This window comes from Manis javanica, chromosome 6 (assembly GCF_040802235.1).
Source record: "Manis javanica isolate MJ-LG chromosome 6, MJ_LKY, whole genome shotgun sequence".
Lineage (NCBI taxonomy): Eukaryota > Metazoa > Chordata > Mammalia > Pholidota > Manidae > Manis > Manis javanica.
In genome coordinates, this window is record NC_133161.1 from 87,214,927 (window position 1) to 87,239,947 (window position 25,021).

General features: G+C 36.3%; 1 protein-coding gene across 2 annotated transcripts in view; it reads right to left on the reverse strand.

Moving 5' to 3' along the window:
- The window catches only part of RELN (reelin), a 514,773-nt gene that overhangs the window by 359,431 nt on the left and 130,321 nt on the right, over window positions 1–25,021 (reverse strand). For both annotated transcript variants that reach the window (XM_037001388.2, XM_073238979.1), the window contains exon 3: window positions 12,836–12,971. In XM_037001388.2, coding sequence (XP_036857283.2) covers window positions 12,836–12,971 — 136 coding nt within the window. The remainder of the gene's footprint in view (window positions 1–12,835; window positions 12,972–25,021) is intronic.

The window sequence follows — 25,021 nt, forward strand, 5'->3', positions numbered from 1 at the left end:
TACTCTCATTCTTTTAAATTTTAAGTCCAAATTAAGGCATTTTGCATTCTGACCCAAACATGAAGTACAGAAAGCCAAAAAAAATTAACTTGCAATTTTTATGAAAAAAGCAAACTCAGAAAGACAGAATGTCTGAAACAAACAATTGGCAGGGGAAAATATTATATATTCCAAATATATCCCTTGGATTAAAAATATAATTTTTTTGAAGTCTGATTTGGAGTTGCCAAAGTACAATATGGAATTGAAATTACAGAATAAATACTCCTCAAGAGAAAAATATGATTACCTTTGATCTTTGAAGAGGTCATCTCATCGTACTTCAAATGAACCATTTAGAAATCTCCCCTTGCTACTTATTTGTATGGGATTTCTGATTGCACAACATATCTAAGATACATTACATAAAATAAAGAGACCCGTGTTTCAATAGCAAAATATGTAATAAAAAATTATTTTCCTTGCACTAATGAATTAGATCAGTTATTTATACTCTCAATTCCTTTTAACATGTTTTTATTTTCCCTTAAATCCATAAATATTGCTTTAATTCCTTATATTCAAGACCTTCAAACAGAAATGAACACCAAACCCATTCTTCTATTTATAAGTTCTGATGCTATGTGGATAATACAGATTCATTTGCTTATCTGAAAGATACATGTAATATAATAAAAACTATCCTTTGCAATATATTTTTTAAAAATTCCTCCCTGTTCCTGGCATTACTGTGATTTAGAAAATCTGAAAAGTATCAGGTTTTGTATTTTAATATTTTAGAATTTTGTTTAAAATGTCCTAAGATATATTTACTAGATTTCTTTATCAAAGTATATAAATATTAATAACTTTTCATTTTAACATCAGAAAATATTTAATTTCATAGTTGGTAAAATATATAAAAGACTTAGTGGTTTCACTCAATACGATTGCAGGTACATTTTTCTGTTCCATCTTTCCCTCCTGCACACAAAATAATTCCACACCAAATCCTTTAAATTCTCCTTTTGAAGTTTAAAACTAATTTCCATGGCTACTCTTCTATAATCCCCATCTTTTAAAAAATGTAAAATATGCTTATACTTTTTAATAAGTCAGATGAATCCCAAATAGCTATCTGACTTATGTGCTATGCTTTTAAAAAGAAAACGCACACACTCATTCTCAAAAAAGTTATTCATCAAGGAGTCTAACTCTGTAATTAATATGAACAATGTAATAATTTGCTTTAAGTGTCCATTCATAATGTTTAATCAATGTTAAACTATAAAAAATTTCCATGAAATATACAAGATATACACATTGATTCTAAATGAAATTCATTATGAGCAGCTCTGTTATGCTAAATGGCAAATGAATTCTAATAACGAGGCACCTGATGTGTTAACCAGAACTGGAGTTGACAAGTAAACTACTTAGCTTTACTTTATAGTAGTATTATATCAAGTAACTAATAAAGCACATATATTTTTCTATTTGGAAAAATAAAAACTTTAAATAACATTACATTTCACCAAACCATAATATAGTCTATTTCCGGTACAGCCTTGTCAAAGGCTTTACTCTTTTCTAAGCTCGTTTTGCCCTTACCATCAGAAGTCCGTAACAACAGATGCAGGATAATTAAAAACCTATCACTATAGACTCTTCCATCACATCACAGACTAGGAAAATGAAGGCAGTTTATGGGTGTCCTTGTCTCACTTTATCCACCTCTTCGTGGTTGATGTGTAGGCTTTAATGTGCATCTTTGCACCTCTCCTCCGGCAGGAAGCCTGTCTCTGGGGATCACTTGCAGAAAATAGGACACTGAGTCCATAATTAAAGTAATCTCTTTCCAGGCAGATGCTGCAGTTGGCTCTGTTATCACATATTACAAAAAGCATCTTGAGGGTTATAAAATGTGCAGCAAATAGCTTTGGAGATGAGAAACAGCAATTTTTCATCTAATTTTGATCCATAGACATGTAAGCAATCCATTGCTACTTTTTGGTTTTGAGCCAAATAACAATTATGGTGCTGAGATGAGCTGGGCAGTAACCAAAATTAAAGAATACTTTAGCTTTTATCCTCAAAGTGAGAAAAGCTCTTTTGTAACCATCTTTGCACTTAGCAAATAAGGATGCCATCTCAAATCTGAGCATTAATGCCTGCAGGCGGATTTACAAGAAAGGTTTATGTAGCTTAGCTTTACAGCTGTACTTTCAATATATTTGCTTAAGTTAAAACCAGGGGTTGAAAAATAAAATAAAATAAAATAAATAAAACCAGGGATTGATTAAGGGACCTCAACTTAGCTCTTTTGCAACTATAGTAGACACTTTTTAATTAGAAGCATTTCTACTGTTTATCATTCATATAATATTTTTGGACATTGCTCTTTCAAACACATGTCAGCCCAGATAACTAATATGCTCACATTATTCATAATCCCTTCTCTAAATTCTAATAGCAAAAACAAATGGAGGAGATTTGACTTATACATTTTTGTTTCCAGCTTAGAACTTGTCAGTGGGTGTAACCAAACCTGACCTCAATATTGTGAAGTGCTAAAATGGAGATGGATATAATTTTGTTTAGTATTTCTCAGTGCTATATTAGGCAACTTTTGAATATGAACTTATTTAATTTTAAAGAGGTAATCTTAATATTTCAGAAAATACATGGTTTATATTTTCTATTTCCTTAAACTATTAAAAAATTTTTTTTCACATGGACTTGGGCCTTTCAATAAAAAATATTGTTGATAACATTAACTTTTATATTTTATGATAGTCTTAACATTCAAAAACAGGAAATAACATAATAAACAATAGAAATATTTGTATTCCAGCATGTTTAATCCTTCTGAATTTCTATTTAGAAGAATTTATATAGTATCACTTGAATTATTAGAGAAAAAACAATGGCAAGTCAGAATTTTAAATACTGATAAAATTTTGTTAAATGTCTAAACTGATATTTCCAGAGTACCTAAAATGTTATAAAGTCAGCTGTGACCAGTGCATGTCTGAAGGTTTAAATGGGATAGTATGAATTCTAATTCTCTAGCACAACCTTCTGATATATTCATGCATTCATGCAATTTTTCATTTACATATGAATGCATTCATTCATCCATTCAAGAAATAATTTTTAAATAATTTTATAATATTATAATAGAAATATTAGAAAATATGTATACTCTGTATCCTGCCACTTCAAAGACAGTTTTCAGTTTTTTCTATATGCATGTTTTTTGTTCTTATGTAATTACCCTTTACCTCAAATATTATTACTTTTTCTTATCTTGTCTGATATTAATATAATGACACCAACTTCCTTGCTGTTAGCAGTTGTCCAGTATTTCTTTTCCAATTCTTTACTTTCAATGATTTTGTGCCATTTTGTTTAGGTTTGTCTCTTGGAGGAAGTACATTGCTAAATTTTTGAAACTGCATTCTGAAAGTAATAGTGCATTAACTGGTGAATTTAATCTGCTTACATTTATTGTAAATATATATGTATTTATACTTATTTATATTATTTTATATTACATTTTATACTTCTATGCTTTTAAAGCAAGCTTTTCCTTTCTTTTGAGAGACTAAGTTTTCTATAATCTTTTCCCCATTCCCTCCCTATTTTAGAAGTTAACTTTTATTTCTGTTCTATACATTTATGTTTTTATCATCTTTAACTAAGCCTACAACCTTCTTTCAGAATAACTGGAGAATCTTAGGAAACTTTAATACTGACTTCCCTCCTCTTTCCAACTTACACACTGATGTTGCTTAGCATTTTATTCTTTGCCTCTAAATTCTATCCAAAAATAGTTATTGGTGTATATTTTATATATACGTTTATTTGTATATTCAATACTTATTTGGAATTTATAACATGCTTACTAATTATTAAGTATTGCATCACACCATAAAGTCTTACATCATACACCTTTCTTCTGAATTTGTTTTCTTTAACTGAAGCACATCCTTTAAATCTTGCTTTAAGATGGTCTATGTGTGCTAAAAATCTTAGTTTTCTCAAAAAATGTCTTTATTTTGTGTTTCACACTTGACTGATAATTTACCTGGGTACAGAATTCTAGGATGACAATTATTTGCCTTCACCAGTCTGAAGAAACTGTTTATTTGTCTTCTGGCATCTCTTGCTGTTGATGAGAAGACCCTCCTGCCTGACTAAAATTATAGGAAATCTCTTTTCTCTTTGGTTGCCTTTGAGATTTTCCTTGTATTTGGTGTTCTGAAGGTTCACTATGATCTATATGAGTGCTAAATTATTTATGTTGCTTAGATAGAAAAGACTCACATCTTAGTCCTAGAAAATTCTCCATTATTATCTCTTCAAATATGCCTGTCTTCATTCTTTCTATTCTCTCCTTCTAAAACTTCAATTAGATATTAAATTATTAACTTGACGTTCTGTACCAGGTCAATAATATAAATTCAGACTCTTCACATGCTGGGAGTTTTAGTTTCTTATAAGTAACTTATCTCTATCAAAGGCTCCAATCAGATGACAAGCTTCTTTGCTGTTTTTCCAGGAAAAGATGGATGATACATTGAGGCTCCAGGCTTCATGAAGTGGGCCCAGTGCTAGCTCCCTCTCCTTCCCTAGTTCCTGCTGTCTTTGAAAGGACTCACAATTACAGCACTAGGTCCCACTTAGGTTAAAATTGCAGGCCTAGAACCTGAAACCAGGTTTAAAAAAGCTGTACCACAATGTCAGTTTCCACTTCCTGATACAGCTTTTGCACCTCTCCTTTCTTCTGGCACCTTGTGTTTTCACTTTCTTTCAAACAAGTGTTATATATACTTTAAATATTTACTTATTCTTGCTAAATTTTTTATGTGATTTTCGTGGCAAGAGTTTCTGCCATGCCAACCCAGTCTTCCATGATGCCAGAAGTCTTATGCAAACATAATTTTAATGTCCTTGAAATTGTAGAAATAATTTTTTTTATGCTTTTATCACTTAATATTCAAGGCATCTCCCAAGCTGCTATACTGTCTTCATAATTATTATTTTAAAAGTGACATTGAGTGGTAATATAGGATGGCAGTTAAAAGTACACATAAGACAGAACTATCTCTGTGAGCTCTTCAAGCTCTTCCTTTAGTAACAGTGGTTCTAGGGAGAGTACAGGAACTTAGTAGACTATCTGGTACACAGGTTCTCACTAAATATAAGTTGTTATTTTTACTACTACTCTCATCATCATCTTCAAGTGGTATTCTAATTTCATGATCACTATTTTCACATTAATAATGATTAGCCTTCCAGACCAGCCAATTTTAAACATTAGGCACATGGTCATAAATTTTCATGGGGTAAAGGCACATTTGAAAAGGCCCAAAACTTAAAACACTGTGGCATGGGATGGGGACAACTGGCAGCATGGGAGCAGGGGCTGAGACCAAGAGGTGGGGTCAGGGAGAGGAAAGGATCCTGAGCTCAGAACAGCTAAAGAGCAGCACTAAGCCCTGAACACCATGAGAAGGTAACCAGATCCTTACCTGTCCCACTTGGCCTAACAGCGCCCATAACGTCAAGGACCATAAAAATTGCTGCACTAGCAGACAAAATGAAAAGGAACAGTTAGGTAATGAACTTTTTACATAAAACTACCCTATTTGGCCAGGTTAGCAGTTATGATGGTTCAAGTTCACAGGATAATTGCAAAATCTTAGCTTTACTACTGTATATTTTTTTGAAGTACATAGTTATATTCTGTAAATGTAAAGGTAACATTAAAGGAAAAAATACTTAGATTCTCTAAAAAGTGCTGTACACTAGAACTTTCTGTAATGATGGAAATACTTTAGATCTGTGCTATCCAGGGTAATAGTCACTAGACATATGTGGCTACTGAGAACTTGAAATGTGGATGGTGCAACTGAGGAGCTGAATTTTTTATTTTATTTCATTTCACTTTGAATTTAAATTATCACATGTAGCTTGTAGCTACCATGTTAGAAAGTACAGTTCAAAATAAATTTTAGAATATATATATACACATACATATATATATACACACACACATACACATATGTACATATATTTCTGTATATAAATAATTCACATATATAAATGTATACACACATACGAATAGCCAAGTAAGTTAAAGTAGACAAGATCAGTTCTTTAAAAAATTCTTATCTGGAAGAAGCAATCAAAATTTTATTTCATATTTGTCATAATGCTTTAATATTCTGAGATTTTACTAAAGCAGAGCTAAATAAAATCCTGTTGCTAGTATACATTATCCAAGTCACTGTACTGGCAAACCATGGAGTTGCTGCTATCATGAGAAAAATTTATTCACCTGTTTCCCAGATATCTTTGTCATCACTATTTTTTACTGCATATGCAGTTTGAAGAAAAAAAATAATTTCACTTGGGGCCTTTAAAACTGACTTGTTCAATTCTACTAATACACAAATAACTCAAATCTATTTCCATATCTCATTTAGGAAATTTCTGGTAGGTACAGAGAACTGTTAATAATTGTAATACATAAAGCTTTCAGATTTGTTGACTTTGGTTTTTTTTAATTTTTTAATTTTTTTGCTTTTACAAATGTTCCACGTGGTTTTAAATAGTAAGTGCCAAGTGGAGCAGTAATCCCAGCTAAACCACAAAGCCTTGTAATAAGAAGCATCTCCTGGGTTCCAAACCGCAGTCCATTTACTTACGTACTCTTCACAAGTTATGATTCCATTACATGAAAGGGAGGGGTGGATTTGTCACAGGTTTTATTTTTCTTCTAGACTTAACATTAGGAAACTAATATTTCTATCTAAAAAGAAAAAAAGCAGAGATTTTTTTTAAAGGACAAATTTGCTAACACAACTATTTACTGTGGGATAAAATTCCATAGATATAAGTCCCTAGTTAAAAATATTTTAGTACTGAAATAGAAAGATTTTCCCACTATAAAGCACCTCTACTATAATGGACTGATGACTGTGATGCAAAGGGAAGTGTTGCAGGGAGACTGGTAGATGATCTGAATGCAGCCAGTGCTGTTTACACTGTGGCTTCTTGGAAGGAGGAGACAGGAAGCGAGGGAAGAGACAGGAAAAAATGAGGGGAGTCATTTTGCCTTTTGAATATCTGTAAATTAAAAAATTTTTGTTATATAATTAATATAACAAAAATAATATCTTCACACCTTCCTGGAGATTACTGGACATATTTTATCTCAACATTTTACCACACTCGCTAAAATTAAATCCCCAAGAAGCATCTTGACTTCATTTGCTGAAATATTGATAAATAAGAATATACATTAGTCCCGGAACTTAGACTGTCTCCTTGTCCAAGCCTGATTGGCTATTTAACTTTGATGAAAAGCAGGGGCCTACAGGGCAGTGAGAACTATCAGTCAAGCTCCTGGCCATTCACTTTAAAGGGTAGGTAATTTTTTTTTATCCTGTCATTCAAAGGAACATTTTTGAGCAGATCTGAAGTAATTGTCTCAAGTTGGTAAATGTCTTTTTTAAAAAAAGATAAAAAATAACAGTCTTGTGATTTAGGAGACAGATGAAATTCCTCCTTTAGAAAATAGCATATCTGGTTTTATCAAACCATGTGGATACAATCATTTCAGCCTTACATGAGAAGTAAATTATTTCTGCAATAAGCTATATATAACCTAGAAAGTAAAATAACATTTGGTGTATCAGTTGTTGGCATCCTTATCTAGTTTTGAATGTGCTCCCAATAAATGCACCCATGGGGGTGTCCCTAATCTTATTTCAAATGTTTAAGTAACAAGGCAAATACTTCTGCAATGTTTTCTTCTGATGGATGGAAATAAATGGGCAACCATACTATCTTTTCTGCAGAAGCCTCTAGACAGACTGGAATGGTTCTCATCAAAAATTAAAGGCATCTGAAACACGCTCAAGGCAGCACTTCAAATCTTTGCATCTGTATTATTTCAAACCCGTCTGGTATTAGAAACTGCTAGTATCTTCAATTTTTAAAATTATATTTTTTGTCTTCTTATTTAGTGTGCTTTCAAACAAACGGTTCCTCTAGGAGAATCTTCCTTTAAAATATCAAATGTTCAAAGATGGTCCACCTGTGTACCTTTTTATTGACCTGAGTTCATTTTTTGTAGTTTTCTTTAGTATCTTAAATAGAACATTGCTTGATTCATTCTGTTCTGTTTTGAGGGAGTTCACTTATGGTTAAATTGTCACTAATTAAGGCACAAATCTGGTCTTTTTATTTTAATATTGTTAGCATCTTTGTCCAAGCTGTTAAACCTAAGTCCAATGGTGATAAGTTTTGCCTTTAATTCACACATTCCCTCTCTAAGTGGAATCCCTTTGTGACAAAGGATGAGATAAAATCATCATCTGGAGAATGAAGCTACATCATACATATCAAGATCAAATCCATGTTTGATGTATTAGTCTAATGTATTCTCCACATTTCAGAAATTTACATCAGTGCCTATTGATATTTGAATGAATTAGATAATGTATCTTGTATAGAGACAGATTTCAAAATGGTAAGAGACACATTTTGTTCACTTTAAAAAGTTTGAGAGATGTTGATACCACACTACCAACTCTATTTTAAATTTTCATTGTATCAACACCCTGGGTATTTTACCATAATAAAATAGATAAGTGATCATTTTAGAGGCAACTGTAGTTAAGTGGCAAAATCACCTCTTTGAAACTGGACTGTCTTCTGAATCCAGGCTGTGTCTATCATTAGGTGAGTCCATTAGCAAAGTTATTTAACATCTCTGTACTTCAATTTCCTTATCTGTAAACTGAGATAATCACAGCACCTACTTCATTGAATTACTGTGAGAATAAACTGAATTAAAAGATGTAAACTACTTAAAACAGTGGCCAGTACACTGTAAATTTTCAAAAATATTAATTAATGTTGTAGTTGTTATTTTATAACACCCTTTCCTTGGTAGTTTCTCATAAATTTTAGGGTTAGGTGGCTTGGATATTTCTTTCCTTCCTTTCTTCCCTCCTTCCCTCGCCCTGTCCCTACATTTTCTACCTTTTTGCCTGTCCTCTCTTCCTCTTCCTCCTCCTCCTCCTTTCTCTCTGTACCCCAGACTTTCACTTTTTATTTTTTTGTATTTACATGTAAGAACTTTGGATAATTAATTGTCTCTTTTAAGTTGAGGCTTACTAGTCACTAAAGACTAATCAAATATAAAAGTAAAGACAAACTATACTGTCATACTATCTGGATATTAAGCAGATCCCTGAGTGAAATTACCACTAAAAATGTAAATATCATCAACAGGTGTCATAAAACTAATGACAAATACCTTTAGTTATGATCCATTTTACAGGTCTATATGAGTATAGCCAGCAAGTTCATCCTCAGGCCATCCTCTCCTCTATGTCTCTCATCTGATTATTTTTAACGAGAAAGGCAGTAAACAGACAGCCCAAATGACTGTGTGGCTAAGTGGTTAACCAAGAAACACTGGTTTATTCAGACAGTATGCCACTTACCCTTCTCTGGGAAAAGTACACACAGCAGATTACATAAAAGTCCTGGATTTCAGTTTAAATGTTCCATAATTCTTACTATGGTTTTTTTTTTAAAAAAGAATTTTAAATAGGTAACTGGGTTTTAAAATCACAGAGTGCACATCAGATATTTGTTGAACTAATATCAGATTTTGGAGTTGAGTGTAGGGTCAATTCAATTGCCAGCTTCAGAGAGACCATGCATACGGTAAATGATATATAATTGGGTTTTTTCAAATCCAAGACACCATCAACTGTAAGATATTAATAAAATAAATGCTGCCAATTATAATTGTAAGACGCCATCAATGTCAGAAGCAACTCTATTTCAGAGATCTCAAAATGTAAAAAAAAAAACAAAACCTGAACCTTAGAATCAATGAAATATGATATCATTATTTATAGTTGAGAGCTTTCTATCTGTAGTTTAATATTAGGAACTATTAAATATGTAAAAATACTACACACAGAACCTGACCTTGGGAGATTTAAAATCCAGTTAAAGAGAGAATACACATGTAAAAAATTAAATAATGATATGACTTAACTAGCAATATGAAAAAGTTATACAAAATATATTACAAAAGCATAAAAACATGACTGAAGTTAATTTCTAAAAAGCAATTTTCCTATCTTAAAAAAAATGAAAGTTTTAAGTTTTTAGGTTAGTTAGAAAAGAGAATCATGGTACATTTGCATTCAAGTGCCACAGATTTTGTGTTATTTTAGTTTCATTTAATATTTAAGATTAATGTTGACATTAGCAACGCCCTTCAAGTATTACAGAGCATATACGAAATACAGATACTAATTCTTAAATATAGCTCTACTCAACACATAATAAATACCACAGTAAGAAACAAAGGTAAGAAATTGTAAGACTTGAGGTTGGAAAATTTCAAATGAATTGCTTTCGTGATTCACGTTTAAGCTTCAGTTTTCCTGTACTCATTAGGAAAAAAGATCTAATTAGGGAAAAAGATCTAATTAGGAAACTAGGAACTAATTAGGAAAAAAGATCAACCAAAGCATCTTGCCCACATAGGAAGCAGCTACTCTACATAACATTCAACACAGTCATGGCTTATAATAAGCAGAGACTTACCATTTATTAAGAATGATAAAAAGTACATGGGAAATACAGGTGAGGACAGGTAAACTTTTCTGCAGTCAGTAAAAATTACCTCTGAGCAAACTGTGTTTTTCTAACATAGTTTGGGATAAGACTTTAAATACCTAAGTTCTGCTCAGAAGAAGATAACAATGTGATATCCCAGGAACAGTGAAACCCTAAGCCATCAAATCTTTTTAAAAAATAGATGCAATTGAAAACTTTATTTGGAAATAGGCAGTTCTCTATTGCTGGCATTGATCTGCTATGTGTTCCTTCTTTTAAAAAGTTAATTCTTGTTTTAAGTGAAGAAGTTTTCATAGCAAGAATTGGCATCCTTCCAAATGCCAACATGAATAAGATGCACCATGCCAAAAGAGAGAGTCAGGGATCATACTAAGATAAAGGAAAATACAATATTGAACATCATATAATTCAAGAGGCATTTTCTGTGATTTTTATGTTTGAGATATTGTACAACCTGTGGGGAATCACAAAGAAGAAAGAATTTGTCCCCATCCAATCTAATATAGTAGAAAAGGTAAGAAATAAATATATAGTAAAACATAATCAGCATTATAATAGAGATATAAGTAAAATATGACAATTCATATCATTTCTGTTGTTGATGTCCTAGAAAGCTTTCCAGAAGAGCTGGCATTTTAAGCAGGTCTTGAAGATTGGGTAGGATTTTAACAGCTGGAAAAGAGAGAATTAAAAAAGGATTCTGGGCTAAGGGAAAAGCATGGAAAAAAGAGAAAGTCATTGAATGTTTAGGAAATTGTGGTAAGTCCTGCCAGCATGTGCCCTACAGTAGGTGCACGCTATCAGAGACAAGAGAGATGATAAACAGCAAGACTGGGAAGAGCCTTCAAACCCATGACAAAGAGCTGGGCTTCAGAAGGGAATTTCCGAGTATCCAAGTTTTGAGTAATCAAAGTTGTGCCTTAGGAAGATTAACCAGACAACAATGTTCAGAATGGACTAGAGGAGAAATAGGCTAAAGGTGAACAGACCAGTTAGGAAACTATAACAATCATCTTAGCAAGAGGTACTGGAAAGAAAGGGTTTAATTTGAAAAACTTTTTGGGGGAGAAAACGATGAGTATAGATGTTAACCAGCTGGGTGGGATGGATCTGATGTTTGTAGCCTGGGTAACCCAAAGGATAGACAGAAAGAGTATATAATCCATGGGGTGGAAGCCACAAGACCTTTGACACTGAACTATACATTAGTAAGTGGTAAATTTTGGAGTATTGAAGGTTTTGTGGGATTTTGCTGTCTGAGCAGAAGGTTAGAATAGAAAACCATTCAAGATGCCTTCCCACTATACTCTGCCTGCTGCCCATACAGTTGCTGCTTTCCTGAACTGCCTCTGGCCTAATTCCATTGGCCTCACTGACTCAACAAATATTTAGTAGGTGCTTACTTTGTGCTAGGGTCTGCTCTAGACAGCTGAGGCAACAGTGAACAAAACAGAGAAATATCTTGTCTTCAAGCAACTTGCATTTCAGCAGGAAGAGATAGACAATAAATGATACACATAAATAAATGAAGTACATCATGTTGTAGAAGTAAAAAGAAAACGGTATGGGCAAAAAGAGAGAGGTGACTAAGGAGGATGAGTCATTGTGTCCTGGGGCCTGGATGGGGTGCAGTCTGTACTGAGACGTCACAAGCCACAACCTCTGAGCCACAGTGCAGCACTTACCTAAGGGTGTGGCTGGGCGTTGCCCGTTATCTTCTCCACTGTCCTCTATTGAGTCCTGACTTCTCACCACCATGAATCACCTAACTGATCACATTTCCTTTTTGGCTCTAGTGGCCAGAAAGCTGAAAGCTAAGTTTGCGGTCTTCTGCCAAAATGTGTGTAGAGCCTCATGGCATTTTTTTGGTAACTGCTTTCATCTTATTTTCTGAACATTCATTTTCCTATTTGTTTCTTCAGACACATTTATCTTATCATGCATTTTCATCAGCTAAAATCCAATTTAGAACTTGAGGTATAAAGAAATATGCAAAAATAAACTGCCAGAGTTAATTTTTTTTACAGTTTTGACCTCTTTTTAACACCAGAATTAGTGGCTTTAATTAAGGTAAACCTGTTACAAAGGTACTTTTAAATAGTTACTCTCTATATATAACACCATGAGAGGTCTAGCTGCCTCTCATGCCTGTCACAGACACTTTGGGACTTACATGAAGTTTATGCATCCCGTGCCAGCAGGCGGAGCAATCCAGACGAAGCTGAGGTTGGTCGTAGGCAGGTGACTCACATGAGAAGCCACCACGCTGCACATAAACTGGTCACCAAACTGGTGGTCGGACATGATCCCTGAGACAAAAATGAAGGCAACTTGTTATAAAAACAACAAAGCAAAGTCTGTCTTAACATGGCATAACAATATTTTCTGGACATTTTCTTTTATGTTAAGATTCATCATGCTGTTTGGCTTCCCCATAAAGTTATGCAATTTTTCACTTTCTTCTGGTAGAAGGAAACTAATCAATTGAAACATTATTGTTGAGGAGTAATCTCCTAAATTCATTGCTATGGTCTTTGCTTTGCTCTGCTTTTGTTGACTGGTCTCTGTGCATCACCAAAGACCATGAGGACCACATGCTGCATAGCAAGGTTGGGTTGACGGGAAGTGTTCACAGCAAGGAAGACCACCAAACACTACTGGACTGGAAGGTATCTCAGTAAGAGGGTGTTAGGAGTGGCTTGCTAAAATATTTTAGAGAGTAGGGTGATGAAGCTCACCTAGGGATTTCCTGACTTCAGTATTGAAAGTCTTACATTCTGGGAACTGCCCCTCCCCACCTAACCTAGTCCTGTTGGAGATGTTACAGGGAAAGGTGGTTTGGCTTCTGGATTTGGTGCTTTCAGTAAGTGGGGGCAATTTTATCACTGAGTATCTTAATTTTTATCTAGAATATGAGGAATGTAGTAAAGCTAAAGTTGTGACTGATAAAAAGGCAGCAGTGTCATGTTAGCAGGGAGAGGAGGATTTCGGTCAATTTTTATGGTTTGCACCATGTTCTTGTTCTTGTCTGTGTTCAGGCATGATTTCAAAGTGGCCTTGTCTGATGTCAGTGTTCTATGAAGCTTCTTCTGTTCAACATGAGAGCATCATGGCCTAGCTGTGAGGGTCAGGTCAGCTTCTACCTGAGCTTTCAGGAAATGCTTTGTTTTTCTTTTTTAATAAGGTGATTCTCTTAAGTTTACCTGAGGTATAAAATATTAATAAATAACTAACAAGCAAATGAACTCAATTTTTAATAAATGGGCAAAAGACCTGAATAGACACCTCACCAAAAAAGATATACATATGGCAAATAAGCATATGAAAAGATGTTCAACATCATGTGGCATTAGCAAGTTGCAAATTAGAACAGTGAAATGTCACTACACACCTATTATGGCCATCATCCAAAACGCTGACACCACCAAATGCTAGTGAGGATGTGGAACACCAGGAATTCTTATTGCTTGTGAAAATGCAAAATAGTCCAGCCACTTTGGAAGATACTTTGGCATTTTCTTACAAAAGCAAACATACTCTTACCATATGACCCAGCAATTATGCTCCTTGGTCATTTATCCAAATAACAAAAAAGTCATGGCCACAAAAACTGCACATGGATGTATACAGCCATTTTATTTACAACTGTCAAAACTGGGAAGCAACCAAGATGCTCTTTAGTAAGTGAATAGAGAAGATGTCAATGGAATACAATGGAATAGTATTCAGAGATAAAAAGAAATGAGCTATCATGCCATGGAAAAATATGGATGAATAAATGCATATTACTAAATGAAAGAAACCAATTTGAAATGTCTGTATAAGACTACAATTATATGACCTTCTGGAAAAGGCAAAACTAAGGAGACAGTAAAAAGATCAGTGGTTGCCAGAGATTAGGAGGGACGGTTAGTGGGGTTAGAATGGTTAGGAGGGATGATCAGGCAGACTACAGAAAATTTGGGGGGCAGTGAAACTATTCTGCATAATACTACAATGGGGGATACATACCATTATATAGTTATCAAAACATACAGAATGTCTAACATCAAAAGTGAGCCCTAATGTAAACTATGGACTCTGAGTGATAATGATGTATAAATGTAGGTTCATCTGCCATAACAAATATATCACTGTGGTGTGATATGCCAATAAATAGGGAAGGTTGTGTATGTGGGGATGGGGGTGTATGAGAAATCCCTGTACTTTCCATTCAATTTTGCTGCGACCTAAAACTGCTCTAATATAAAATGTATTAATAAAAACTTGGCCAGTATTGGGCATTTAAATAAAAAATTCATTTATTGGCTTTGTGAGCTTGGGCAAATGACTTACTCTAAGATCTAGTTTTCTTGTCTGTAAAATGAAAATCCCATGTCCCCTCCACGCTAAAGTTATTGTGAAAACTAAATGACCCAATACATATGACATGTCTAGTACAGAATCCCCATGTTAGAATAGGTGCCATTCCTACATGTCATCAAAGCAGTTCATATATTCCTCCATCACAGACCTTGACCATCTTTCCAAGGAGTCTATGAAGGACTTGGTCTTAAATTTTTATATTTCAAGCAACTATCACAATGCCTGGCACAATATAGATAGATACTCAAGAAGTATTTTCCGAATGAACACTGGAATAATATAACTAAAAAAATAAAAGACAATAGAAATTATAACATATATGCTCTACTAACTAGTGAAATAGAATCTTCTAGACTAAAAGAATAAGACATACTGGCCAAAAATAGAAATCTGTATTATGACATATCCTGATGATGTATTTTTTTTCATTCAAGTTTTAATTTTTTAAAGTTAGATCCTGAGACAAAATTCATCAAGCCAGAGAAACCACAAGGTCAGGGAGGGTAAGAAATGGCAAGGAAAATCAGAGTGCAGAAGGAGACCCAATAGCCATGATTCAGGAATGGCCACTCCCCCTGGCCAGGCATAAAGCAGGACCCTGTGTGTGGAAAATGACACATCATTAGGAGGCAGTCCGACCAAAAAGGAAACCAAAAGTTCTAGCCACAGTCATGTGGGAAGGGAAATGAATCAAATAAAAATTCAGGGTTTCAGAGCCTTGGTGACAGGATTCACACTGAAATATTTCCTCATTCCCCAAAACCCCTCTTAGAAAGTGAGTCAATGTCTAGGCTGCATATTAGTTGACAGAATTTTATAAGGTAGCTATATTGTCACAATTACCTCATGCCCTAGCCTGGACAAATATGGAACAGAACAACATCTTTGCAACTTAACAGTCCAGGACAGTAATTTTCCAACGTGGCTGCACAGCAGTGAGGGTGAATAAACACTGCTTCCCAGACATTCTGAGTTAACTGGTTTGGAGTAAAGCATGGGTATCAGGAGTTTTTTAAAAACTCATAGAGCAATTGTAATTTGTAGCCAAGCACATGCATTAAAAATGTGTCTTAGTAAACTGTTGTCCAGCACTTGGGGCTTAGTGTACTATCACTGTAGTGCCAGTACACAGTTTGAAAACCTCCAGCAGTGCCTTACAGAATGGCTCTGGTAGTAACACAAAGTATCCTGTCCTTTTACCTGTTGATCCTAACACCATCCCAAACATATATTCTGAGGACCTTTTAATGTACCTTCAAAGACTACGTGCATGCTGTGGTCTTGGCTTGTTTTTTTTTTTCTGGTGATTTTTTTTATTAAGGTATCATTGATATACACTCTTATGAAGGTTTCACATGAAAAACAATGTGGTTACTATATTCACCCATATTATTGAGTCCCCCCCTCATTACCCCATTGCAGTCACTGTCCATCAGTGTAGTAAGATGCCACAGAGTCACTACTTGTCCTCTGTGCTACACTGTCTTCCCTGTGATCTCCCCGGTACCATGTGTACTAATCATAATACTCCTCAATCCCCTTCTCCCTCCCTCCCCACCTGCCCTTCCCCACCCCTCCCCTTTGGTAACTGCTAGTCCCTTCTTGGAGTCTGTGAGTCTGCTTCTGTTTTGTTCCTTCAGTTTTGCTTTGTTGTTATACTCCACAGATGAGAGAAATCATTTGGTATTTGTCTTTCTCTGCCTGACTTACTTCACTGAGCATAATACCCTCCAGCTCCATCCATGTTGTTGCAAATGGTAGAACTTGTTTTCTTCTTAGGGCTGAATAGTATTCCATTGTGTATATGTACCACATCTTCTTTATCCATTCATCTACTGATGGACACTTAGGTTGCTTCCATATCTTGGCTATTGTAAATAGTGCTGCAAAAAAATAGGGTCTTTGCTTTTTTAACACAGAGCACAGTGTACTATACTGCTACCACATTTTAATTGGCATTTTCTTGGAGAACATCTAAAGGTTGGCCAGAGTTGCAACTATGAGAAATCTATTTATCTTATTATCAACTAGCAGAAAAAAACCCAGTATTTACAGAATCCCTGTTTTGCATCAAACACTTTCTTAAGCCCTATAGAGGTACACAGGAGAAATCAAGGACATAGTCTTAGCCTGAATGGCTTGGGCTTGGATGAGAAAACCAGAATAAACTAACATTCTAAATAAAAGGTCTGGAAAATAAATAAGTGCTAACTGGGTGGTATTTGTGACAAATACAAAATAGAAGAGAAAAGAGTGTTTAATATGGACAATTATAATAATGACAACTAATGCTCATGGAGCACTTACTATGGGCTAGCACTATTCTAAGTGCTTCACGAATATTAAACTTATTTGAGGCTCTTACTTAACAACTCTGAGAAGTAGGAGCTATTTTTTTCTCCATTCTACTGGTTGGGACACTGAGACCGTGGAGAGAAAAGACTGCTCCTGGTCATAGAGAAAGTGGGCAGTATAGCCTGGGTCCGAACAGTGCTCCTGCTATGGTCAGAAGTGGCTCTAGTGCAGACGTACATGAGCAGAGTCTTGAAGGAGGAGCTAAGATTTCCCATATTTGTTTTTATTTACATGAGGTCACAGGGTATAATCAAAAGACTGTCCTTCGCTCTGCCTCATGCTGCTGTTAGGATGTTGTAGGGTGCCTCTCTCAAGCTTCAGTTCTGACATCTGTAAACTGCTGGCCCATGACCACTAAGACCCCTTTTCAGCTCCATAGCTCTTTGAGTACAATTTAAATGAATAGAGGAAAGATAGGAGGATGTCTCACAAAGGCAAACACAATGAGCGAGGTGCACACAAAATGAGAAGCAGGAAAATAAGAGCAGTCGGAATCAGCTTCTAGTGTGCTATGAAACACAATTTACGGCATTTGCTGCAGTGATCTTCTTAAAGGCTTTTGTGTCATGAAAGACATATACCATCTAATTAATATATGTGATTTGGAAACCTATGCTTGGGACAATGAAATTTGAATTTGATAACCAATTCAAATTTATGACGGTGCTTTCCCTGTGGCATGCTGGATAATAGGATACATATTGAGTTTTTGGTACTACTTGAAAAAGGGAAAATAGAATCTATAATAAAAGAATTTAATTACATGTATCTCAAGGACATATATACATAGAAAATACATGTGTGTGGAATATAGTTTAATAAAGATTTCATTTTCATTGTGGCTATGTGTAAACTGTCATACAAAAATATTTTCATGTGGAATTTCTTCCCCAGAGAAAAAAAGCTATACTTTTCCAAGGGAACTGGAACAGGAGAGAAAGTTAGCACTTCAGGAAATATGGCTCTCCTGATCTAATTTTGGGCAAAGAAAGTAAGTATATTTCAAACAAACTCTAAAGTTCTACAAGATTGATAACTATCTTGATTTTAGCAAGATTTTAAAGCATCTGTTATAAATACATTTTCCTTTTGAATATTATGTACATACATTTGGAAAATAGCATATTCACAATCTAGCTGTAACTTCTATATCAAGAAAGAATCAACGGAGCTCTTTAAAACAATTCCTTTGACAAAGTATGGATGTTTCAAATTCATTAAGTCATTCAAACGATTGGATATCTAGTTTAAAATAATTGTTTGTCTTCTCAACCAAATTGTGGATAAAGGATAGGAATCTATACCAGAGTCTCTTTTATCCACATTACACTTCTTCAAGATTAGGTTCACGATGTCTTTAATTGTTCTAAAGTTGCTTCCATAATCCCTTTTAAGACAGTGATACATATTCCTGTGCCTTCTGAGATGTCATTTTACTTGACAAGTCTTCAGTTATTTTAAGTTTGTGACTAAACCTTGTATGAACTTCATTTTCCCACAGGAATACTTTTCTAAGTTTCTAACGTGCATACCTTGGGTCTTCAGAACTATAACTACAATTTCTATGATTCTCCCATCTCTAAAATAAAGTGTACATAACCTCATAAAAGTGTAACTATTCACTTCCAAGAAGCACACTGAAGATTTTATTACCAAAAATAACCAATGTTGTGGGAAAATTACACATTCATGTCAGATTTCCTATATTTTGTAGATTAAAGATGTGGATTACTCAAATCTTTCAGTTTGTAATTTGCCAGTTAGTGTTAAAGTGGGTAGAGACGTGTTCTGATTTATTTTTCATGGGTTTCAAGAACTAAGATATCTGAAGATGGCAAATAAAGGGCAAGTACATTAAGAGTAGATTTTTATTTGTGAAAAATATAACCTTCATATATAAAAATGATGAAATGCTAAAAGAAATATTTCATTAATTCAAACACTTCCAGAAATCATGGTAGTGTGTTTTGTCAGGAACTTATGTGTACAGGAGAAATGTAAGAGAAAAAAACATTTAAGATGATTTTATTTCCTTTTATTTTCATCATTTGCTGTTTCTTTAAAAGGGATATCTAGAGGCTTCCATCAGTTAATAAAAAATAGATTTCTGAAAATCTAGTATGGGAAGTTAGTGTTACATTGTAAGTACAGAGAGAAAATAAATTACAGAGTTCTTCTATTGTCATTATTTAATATTTTCATTGATTCAAGTGTGAATAACTGTTTACTTACAGAATTTGACTTATCTATTATTTGCCTTCTTTGCTAGATCAATTCAACATTTGAACTCAAACATTTCAGCAAATCTAAATGTGATTTATATGCTGAAAAGTAATCACATAACTTCCTGAAAACATTCCTATTGCAGCTTATCTGCGAAGTGTTATCCTGATGAAATGGACAAGAAAAGAAGAGCTGTCAGGTAGCACCATAAGAAAGTGAAGATACCTGCACACACACTCACGCATGTGCACTCAGTGTGTTTATTTTTTAAAGCATTGATTTCAACACATTTGGTTTCAGATTTAAGTCTAAAAGCAAAAAAAGTACTAAAACCTTTTAAAAATTATTCTGGAATTGTGTGTCTATGGACATCAGTTAGAAAATGTATGAGGATCCATGCTATTTCCACACTTCTTGTCAGTAATACAAAAAGAGCTTATTCTAAGTGAACCTGATTCTTTCCTCATGTCTTGCATGTACATGAGAATTCTTGCTGTTGCCCTCCTTTGCTGTTCCTTTCCCGGCACTACCACTTGCCAAATGCCTTCTCTGTGCCTAGTCTGTTACTCATACTACTACCTTACTACTATCAGCGAGGCAGTAGAGGAGGAGGAAGGTGGAGAGCATAGACCCTGGAGGAGGTCTGCCTGGGTTAGATCCTTGCTCCACTACCAAGAAGTTGTGGAACCTTGCAGGTTCCCCAAACATTCTATTCCTCAGTTTCCTCATCAGGAAAATAGAGATGATAATATAGGGTGGCAGTGAAAATTAAATGAGTATATGGTAAATAGTTAGCATTGTTATTCTCATTCCTATTTGAGAGATAAAGGAGGGACAAGTAAATAATTAAAGTGGCTTGCCAAGGATAACGGACACAGGCACTTGAACACAGGTCTTTTATCTTACACTGTCCACTGGCTTCCTCTCTCCCTTGTCCTTCAGTGGTAGTACTTCTGTTCCAAGACAGACTCAAGTCCAAATCCAGTGATGGACTGCAGACCACCTAAGTGTGAGCAGCAAGAGGGCCCCTCTTGTACACTCCCCCTCATTTTCACTGTTCGCTCTCTCTCTCTCTCACACACACCTCAGTTTTTCTTATCAGACAGTTATTAGATATCATCTGTCCTCTTGGTAGACACATCACTGAGTTAGATATGGATGTGAATGAGACATCTTTAGGTCCAAAGCGCTCCTGTAAGGGGCAAAGCCACCCAGTTACACTTAGGTCTATGTGGTCACTGAATTTGACAGAGCAACATTTTTTCCAAAGAACTATGTAAAGTCTGTACTATCTTTAACTGAAGCTCTCTGATTCACTGGTTCAAAGTATACCTCTGCTGCCTTTCCTCCTAAAACTGCATACTCTCCCCATACCCCTAGCAGCTTCTTGGTGGTAAATAATCACTACACATTGTCTGCCCCAGCCTTTCCAAGCTAACCACACCATGTTGACTAACTTCCCAGCACTGTATTCTGCCTCACCACCTGGTGCCTGCTCCTCTGATTTATCCTGGTGTGTGTTGGTTTCACAGCACACCTCCAGTTTAAAAGTCATATTTTACACATACATATGCCAGAGAAATCCAAAGAGGAGGAGACTTCAAAGATATAAACCCAAGCCAATGTAGTAGGCTGGAAAGAGCCTCAGCAAGACTTTCTTTAAAAAACAAAACATCTTGCATAACTGAAACTTTATACTCCTTGAACAGCAACTCTCCATTTCCCTCCCCTCCAGCTCCTGGCAACCACTATTCTTTTCTGTTTCTATGAGTTTGACTACTTTTAGATACCTCACATAAATAGAATCATGCAGTATTTGTCCTTCTGAGACTGGTTTATTTCACTTGGCAGGACTTTCTTCCTTTTGAAGGTTGAATAATGTTCCATCGTATGCATATACCATTGTTTCGTCATCCATTCATCTCCTGATAGACATTTAGGTTATTTCTAAACACTGGCTACTGTGAAAAATGCTGCAATGAATATGCAAATGCAGATACCTCTATGCGGTCCGATTTTCATTCTTCTTGCATATATGCCTGGAAGTAGGATTGCTGGATCATATGTAGATTCTTTTTAATTTTTTGAGGAACCTCCACACTGTTTTCCATAGTAGCTTTACCTTTTTACATTCTCACCAACAGTGCATAAGAGATTCAATTTCTCCATATCTTTCCAGCACTTATTATCTTTTTTTAAAATAATAGCCATTCTAACAGGTGTGAGATGATATCTCATTATGGTTTTGATTTGCATTTCTCTGGTGATTAGTGATGTTGAGCACCTTTTATATATATATGTATATATATATATATATATATATTTGCCATCTGTACATCTTTCGAGAAGTGTCTATTCAAGTTTTTTGCCATTTTTAAGTCAGGTTATTTGTTTTTATGCTACTGAGTTACAGGAGTTGCTCCAAGACAAGCTGTTTCATCATGTATTTTTATCAATGCTTAAATAACAATCCCAGTCTTCAAGCTTCAAATGCCCAGCATCTTAAAGGAGTAGCGAATCCTCCTCCATTCTCCCATCTTGACCATCACAGCCCACACAATCACTGTAAGAGTGTGAACTGACCCTGTTGCCTATTTAGTCTATGACAGTGTTTCTCAACTTTAATCATTTTTTATTATCATTCCTCTAACAGGTCTTTTTAGGCATTTCCCCTAGTTGATCCATCCCATGAAATTTTATATAGAATATTATATAATTGAAGCCATGAGTATATCTATTGATAGTCTCAGTTGCAAACCACAGAATACAATTTAGTTAATTGAAGGAATTTTTAGGGATATTAGGCAGCGTCTCTGTGAGATACAGAGGAATAAACTTGGATGCTGTGCAGCAAGGAGTGTTGTTTACCAAAAAAAAAAGGACTTTCTACTACTACACTTGGTTGAATATAGATTTCCCCATGCTCAGTGCCCCCCTCATATCATACTTCTATATCCAAGTCTCATAAGGGTGAATCTAGTAGGTGAAAACTAAGTTATATGCCTTCACCCTAGTAAGGAAGTACAGGAATTCTCTTTTGGGATAATGGTACTCACAATGTGTGAAACTTTATGAAACTATTAGGTAATCATAGATGGTATATGTCTACCACAGAGAGCAAGTTCAGAGCCTAGGAAGTTCTGGATTTCTGGATCTAAAAAGAATTAAAATAACTGGTAACTTTGAAAGGCCATGGCTTCTAGGACCATTTCTATAAGCCTGTATACTGAGTTCCTTATCCCTTACGTTGAATGGGCATTCTGCCACAGGAAAGGTACTGCTTATAGCAGTCAATCTATTTGATGGATAGGAGCATAACCTCCCCATACTCCTCCTAGAGAGCCTAACAGATTTCCCAGGGAGTCACTGTGGGGGCCGGGCCTACGGCCGAGGCTGAGCCCCACTCTAGCTGGACAATGCCCTAAAGATGGCGCCTGCTTCCTAGACACCATCCTTCCTGGCCCTACAGCTCAGTGCATAAGGAAGTCTCCATGATTGGCTTGTCCCCATTTCCGTGCTCGTGCTCATAGCATACTTTTCACATGTTTCCAATAAGACTGAACCTGGCGCGTGATCAGTCAGCTGATTGGTTGGGATATGCTATATATAAGCTGCTGCCCTGGAGGAAGTGGGTGTGGTTGTTGTTTTTTGCCTTTGCCTTTCGCTAGATGGATGCTCGGATGCCCATAATAAAGATTCCTAATGAACCAGGCCTTTGGTGATCGTTCTCCTGCCGTCGCCCTAGGTGGCGGGATGTGATAGCTGGTGCTGAAACCCGGGACGAAAACCTGGCGTCCGAGGATGGAGTGGAACTTCTCACCCTGCGGCGATCCGAGTGGACACCCTTTGGGAGAGTTACACGAGTGACTGACATTTTGGAGAGTGGTGAGTATGGTCAGGGAGAAAGTGAAAGCAACATCAGGTCATGCGAATGCAAGCAATTGTGGTGTGTGTGTTTAGCCTTTGTGTTCCTTGTCTTGTTCTGTCTTAGTCTGTATATGTTTCTGCGTTTCCTCAAGAAAGAATAAGAGCGCTGTGGAAAGTTCGCAGGTAAAGCGACGTAGACTAAAGTTCGCGGGAAGCGACGAAAACCAGTTAGCGAGGACTCTCAGGCTGTAAGGAGACTCAATTCAGGGGTATGAGCGCTGGCGCACGTAACCTCAACTTAGAATAGAGTCAACCTCCTTTCCTCTGCACTATGGGTTCAGAGGTGTCTAGGATGCGGGCGGAGGAACCACTCCGGGCACTCCTAAGGGCTAATGGAACTCCATTAAAGGCTAAAACCACGAGGGCTTTCTTACATACTGTTGAGAAGCATGCGCAGTGGTTTTTGGATGAGGGAAGAATCACTGCCCCCTTGTGGGAAAGACTAGGGAACAATCTGTGCAAAGCAGATCAAGCGGAACCACTCCCGGTAGGGACGATTCCTATATGGAGTCTAGTCAGGGGGTGCCTTAAGGAGGATAAGCCAAGCTGCAGAGAGGCTATAAGAGAGGGGGAGGAAGTCCTGGAAGATGTCCGGGAGGAAAGATCCTCCGCTAGGACCTCAGAGAGGGGGTCCGAGCGAGGAGGATCTACAGATGAGGAAGGGGAGCTATCGGCGGAGGAATTAGAAAAGCATATAAGGAGACTTAGAATCGCCCAGAGGAAGGAACGCCCTATCCCCCGCAGTTATCCCTCCCTAATGCAGCTGAGGCAACAGAAAGAGGAAGAGGAGTCGGAGGACACCCCCCTCTCAACAACCCTGAAACCGTCCTTGAAAATGGTGCCATCAGCCCCCCCTCTTCCTCTGGCTTCATTTGCAGAACCGCCCCCATATCACGTACAGCCCTGTCATCATACGTGTGATTGCAATCAAGGACTAGAAAGAAGGGGGTGGAGGGAGTGGCTGAGAGAACAAGGAAGTGTCCCTTTCCCTGTATTTGAAGACCCTAATACACAACAGAGGTATCACCAAGCCCTAGATTTCAAGGTCATTAAAAGTCTGAAGGAAGCATCCACAACGTATGGCCCCCAGGCAGCTTTCACTGTTTCTTTAGTGGAGTCAGTAGCTTCTCTTAATCTGACGCCGGATGATTGGGCCAATGTAGCAAGAGCAGCCCTCTCTGGAGGTCAGTACCTGACATTTAAGACACCTGGCAAGAATTTTCACAGGACATGGCTCAGCATAATGCCGCAGCAGGTAATCATCAATGGAACTTAGACATGTTGATGGGCACGGGTCCATATTTGGGTCAACAGAATAAGGTAGGATTCCCCCCAGCAGTATATATGCAAATAGCCACGGCAGCAGTGAGGGCCTCGAAGATGCTGCAAGGCACAGGTGACTTACAGGGTCAGCTGTCAAAGGTGTTGCAAGGATCTAATGAGCCATATGCAGACTTTCTAGCCAGACTGATGCAAACAGCCGGTCGCA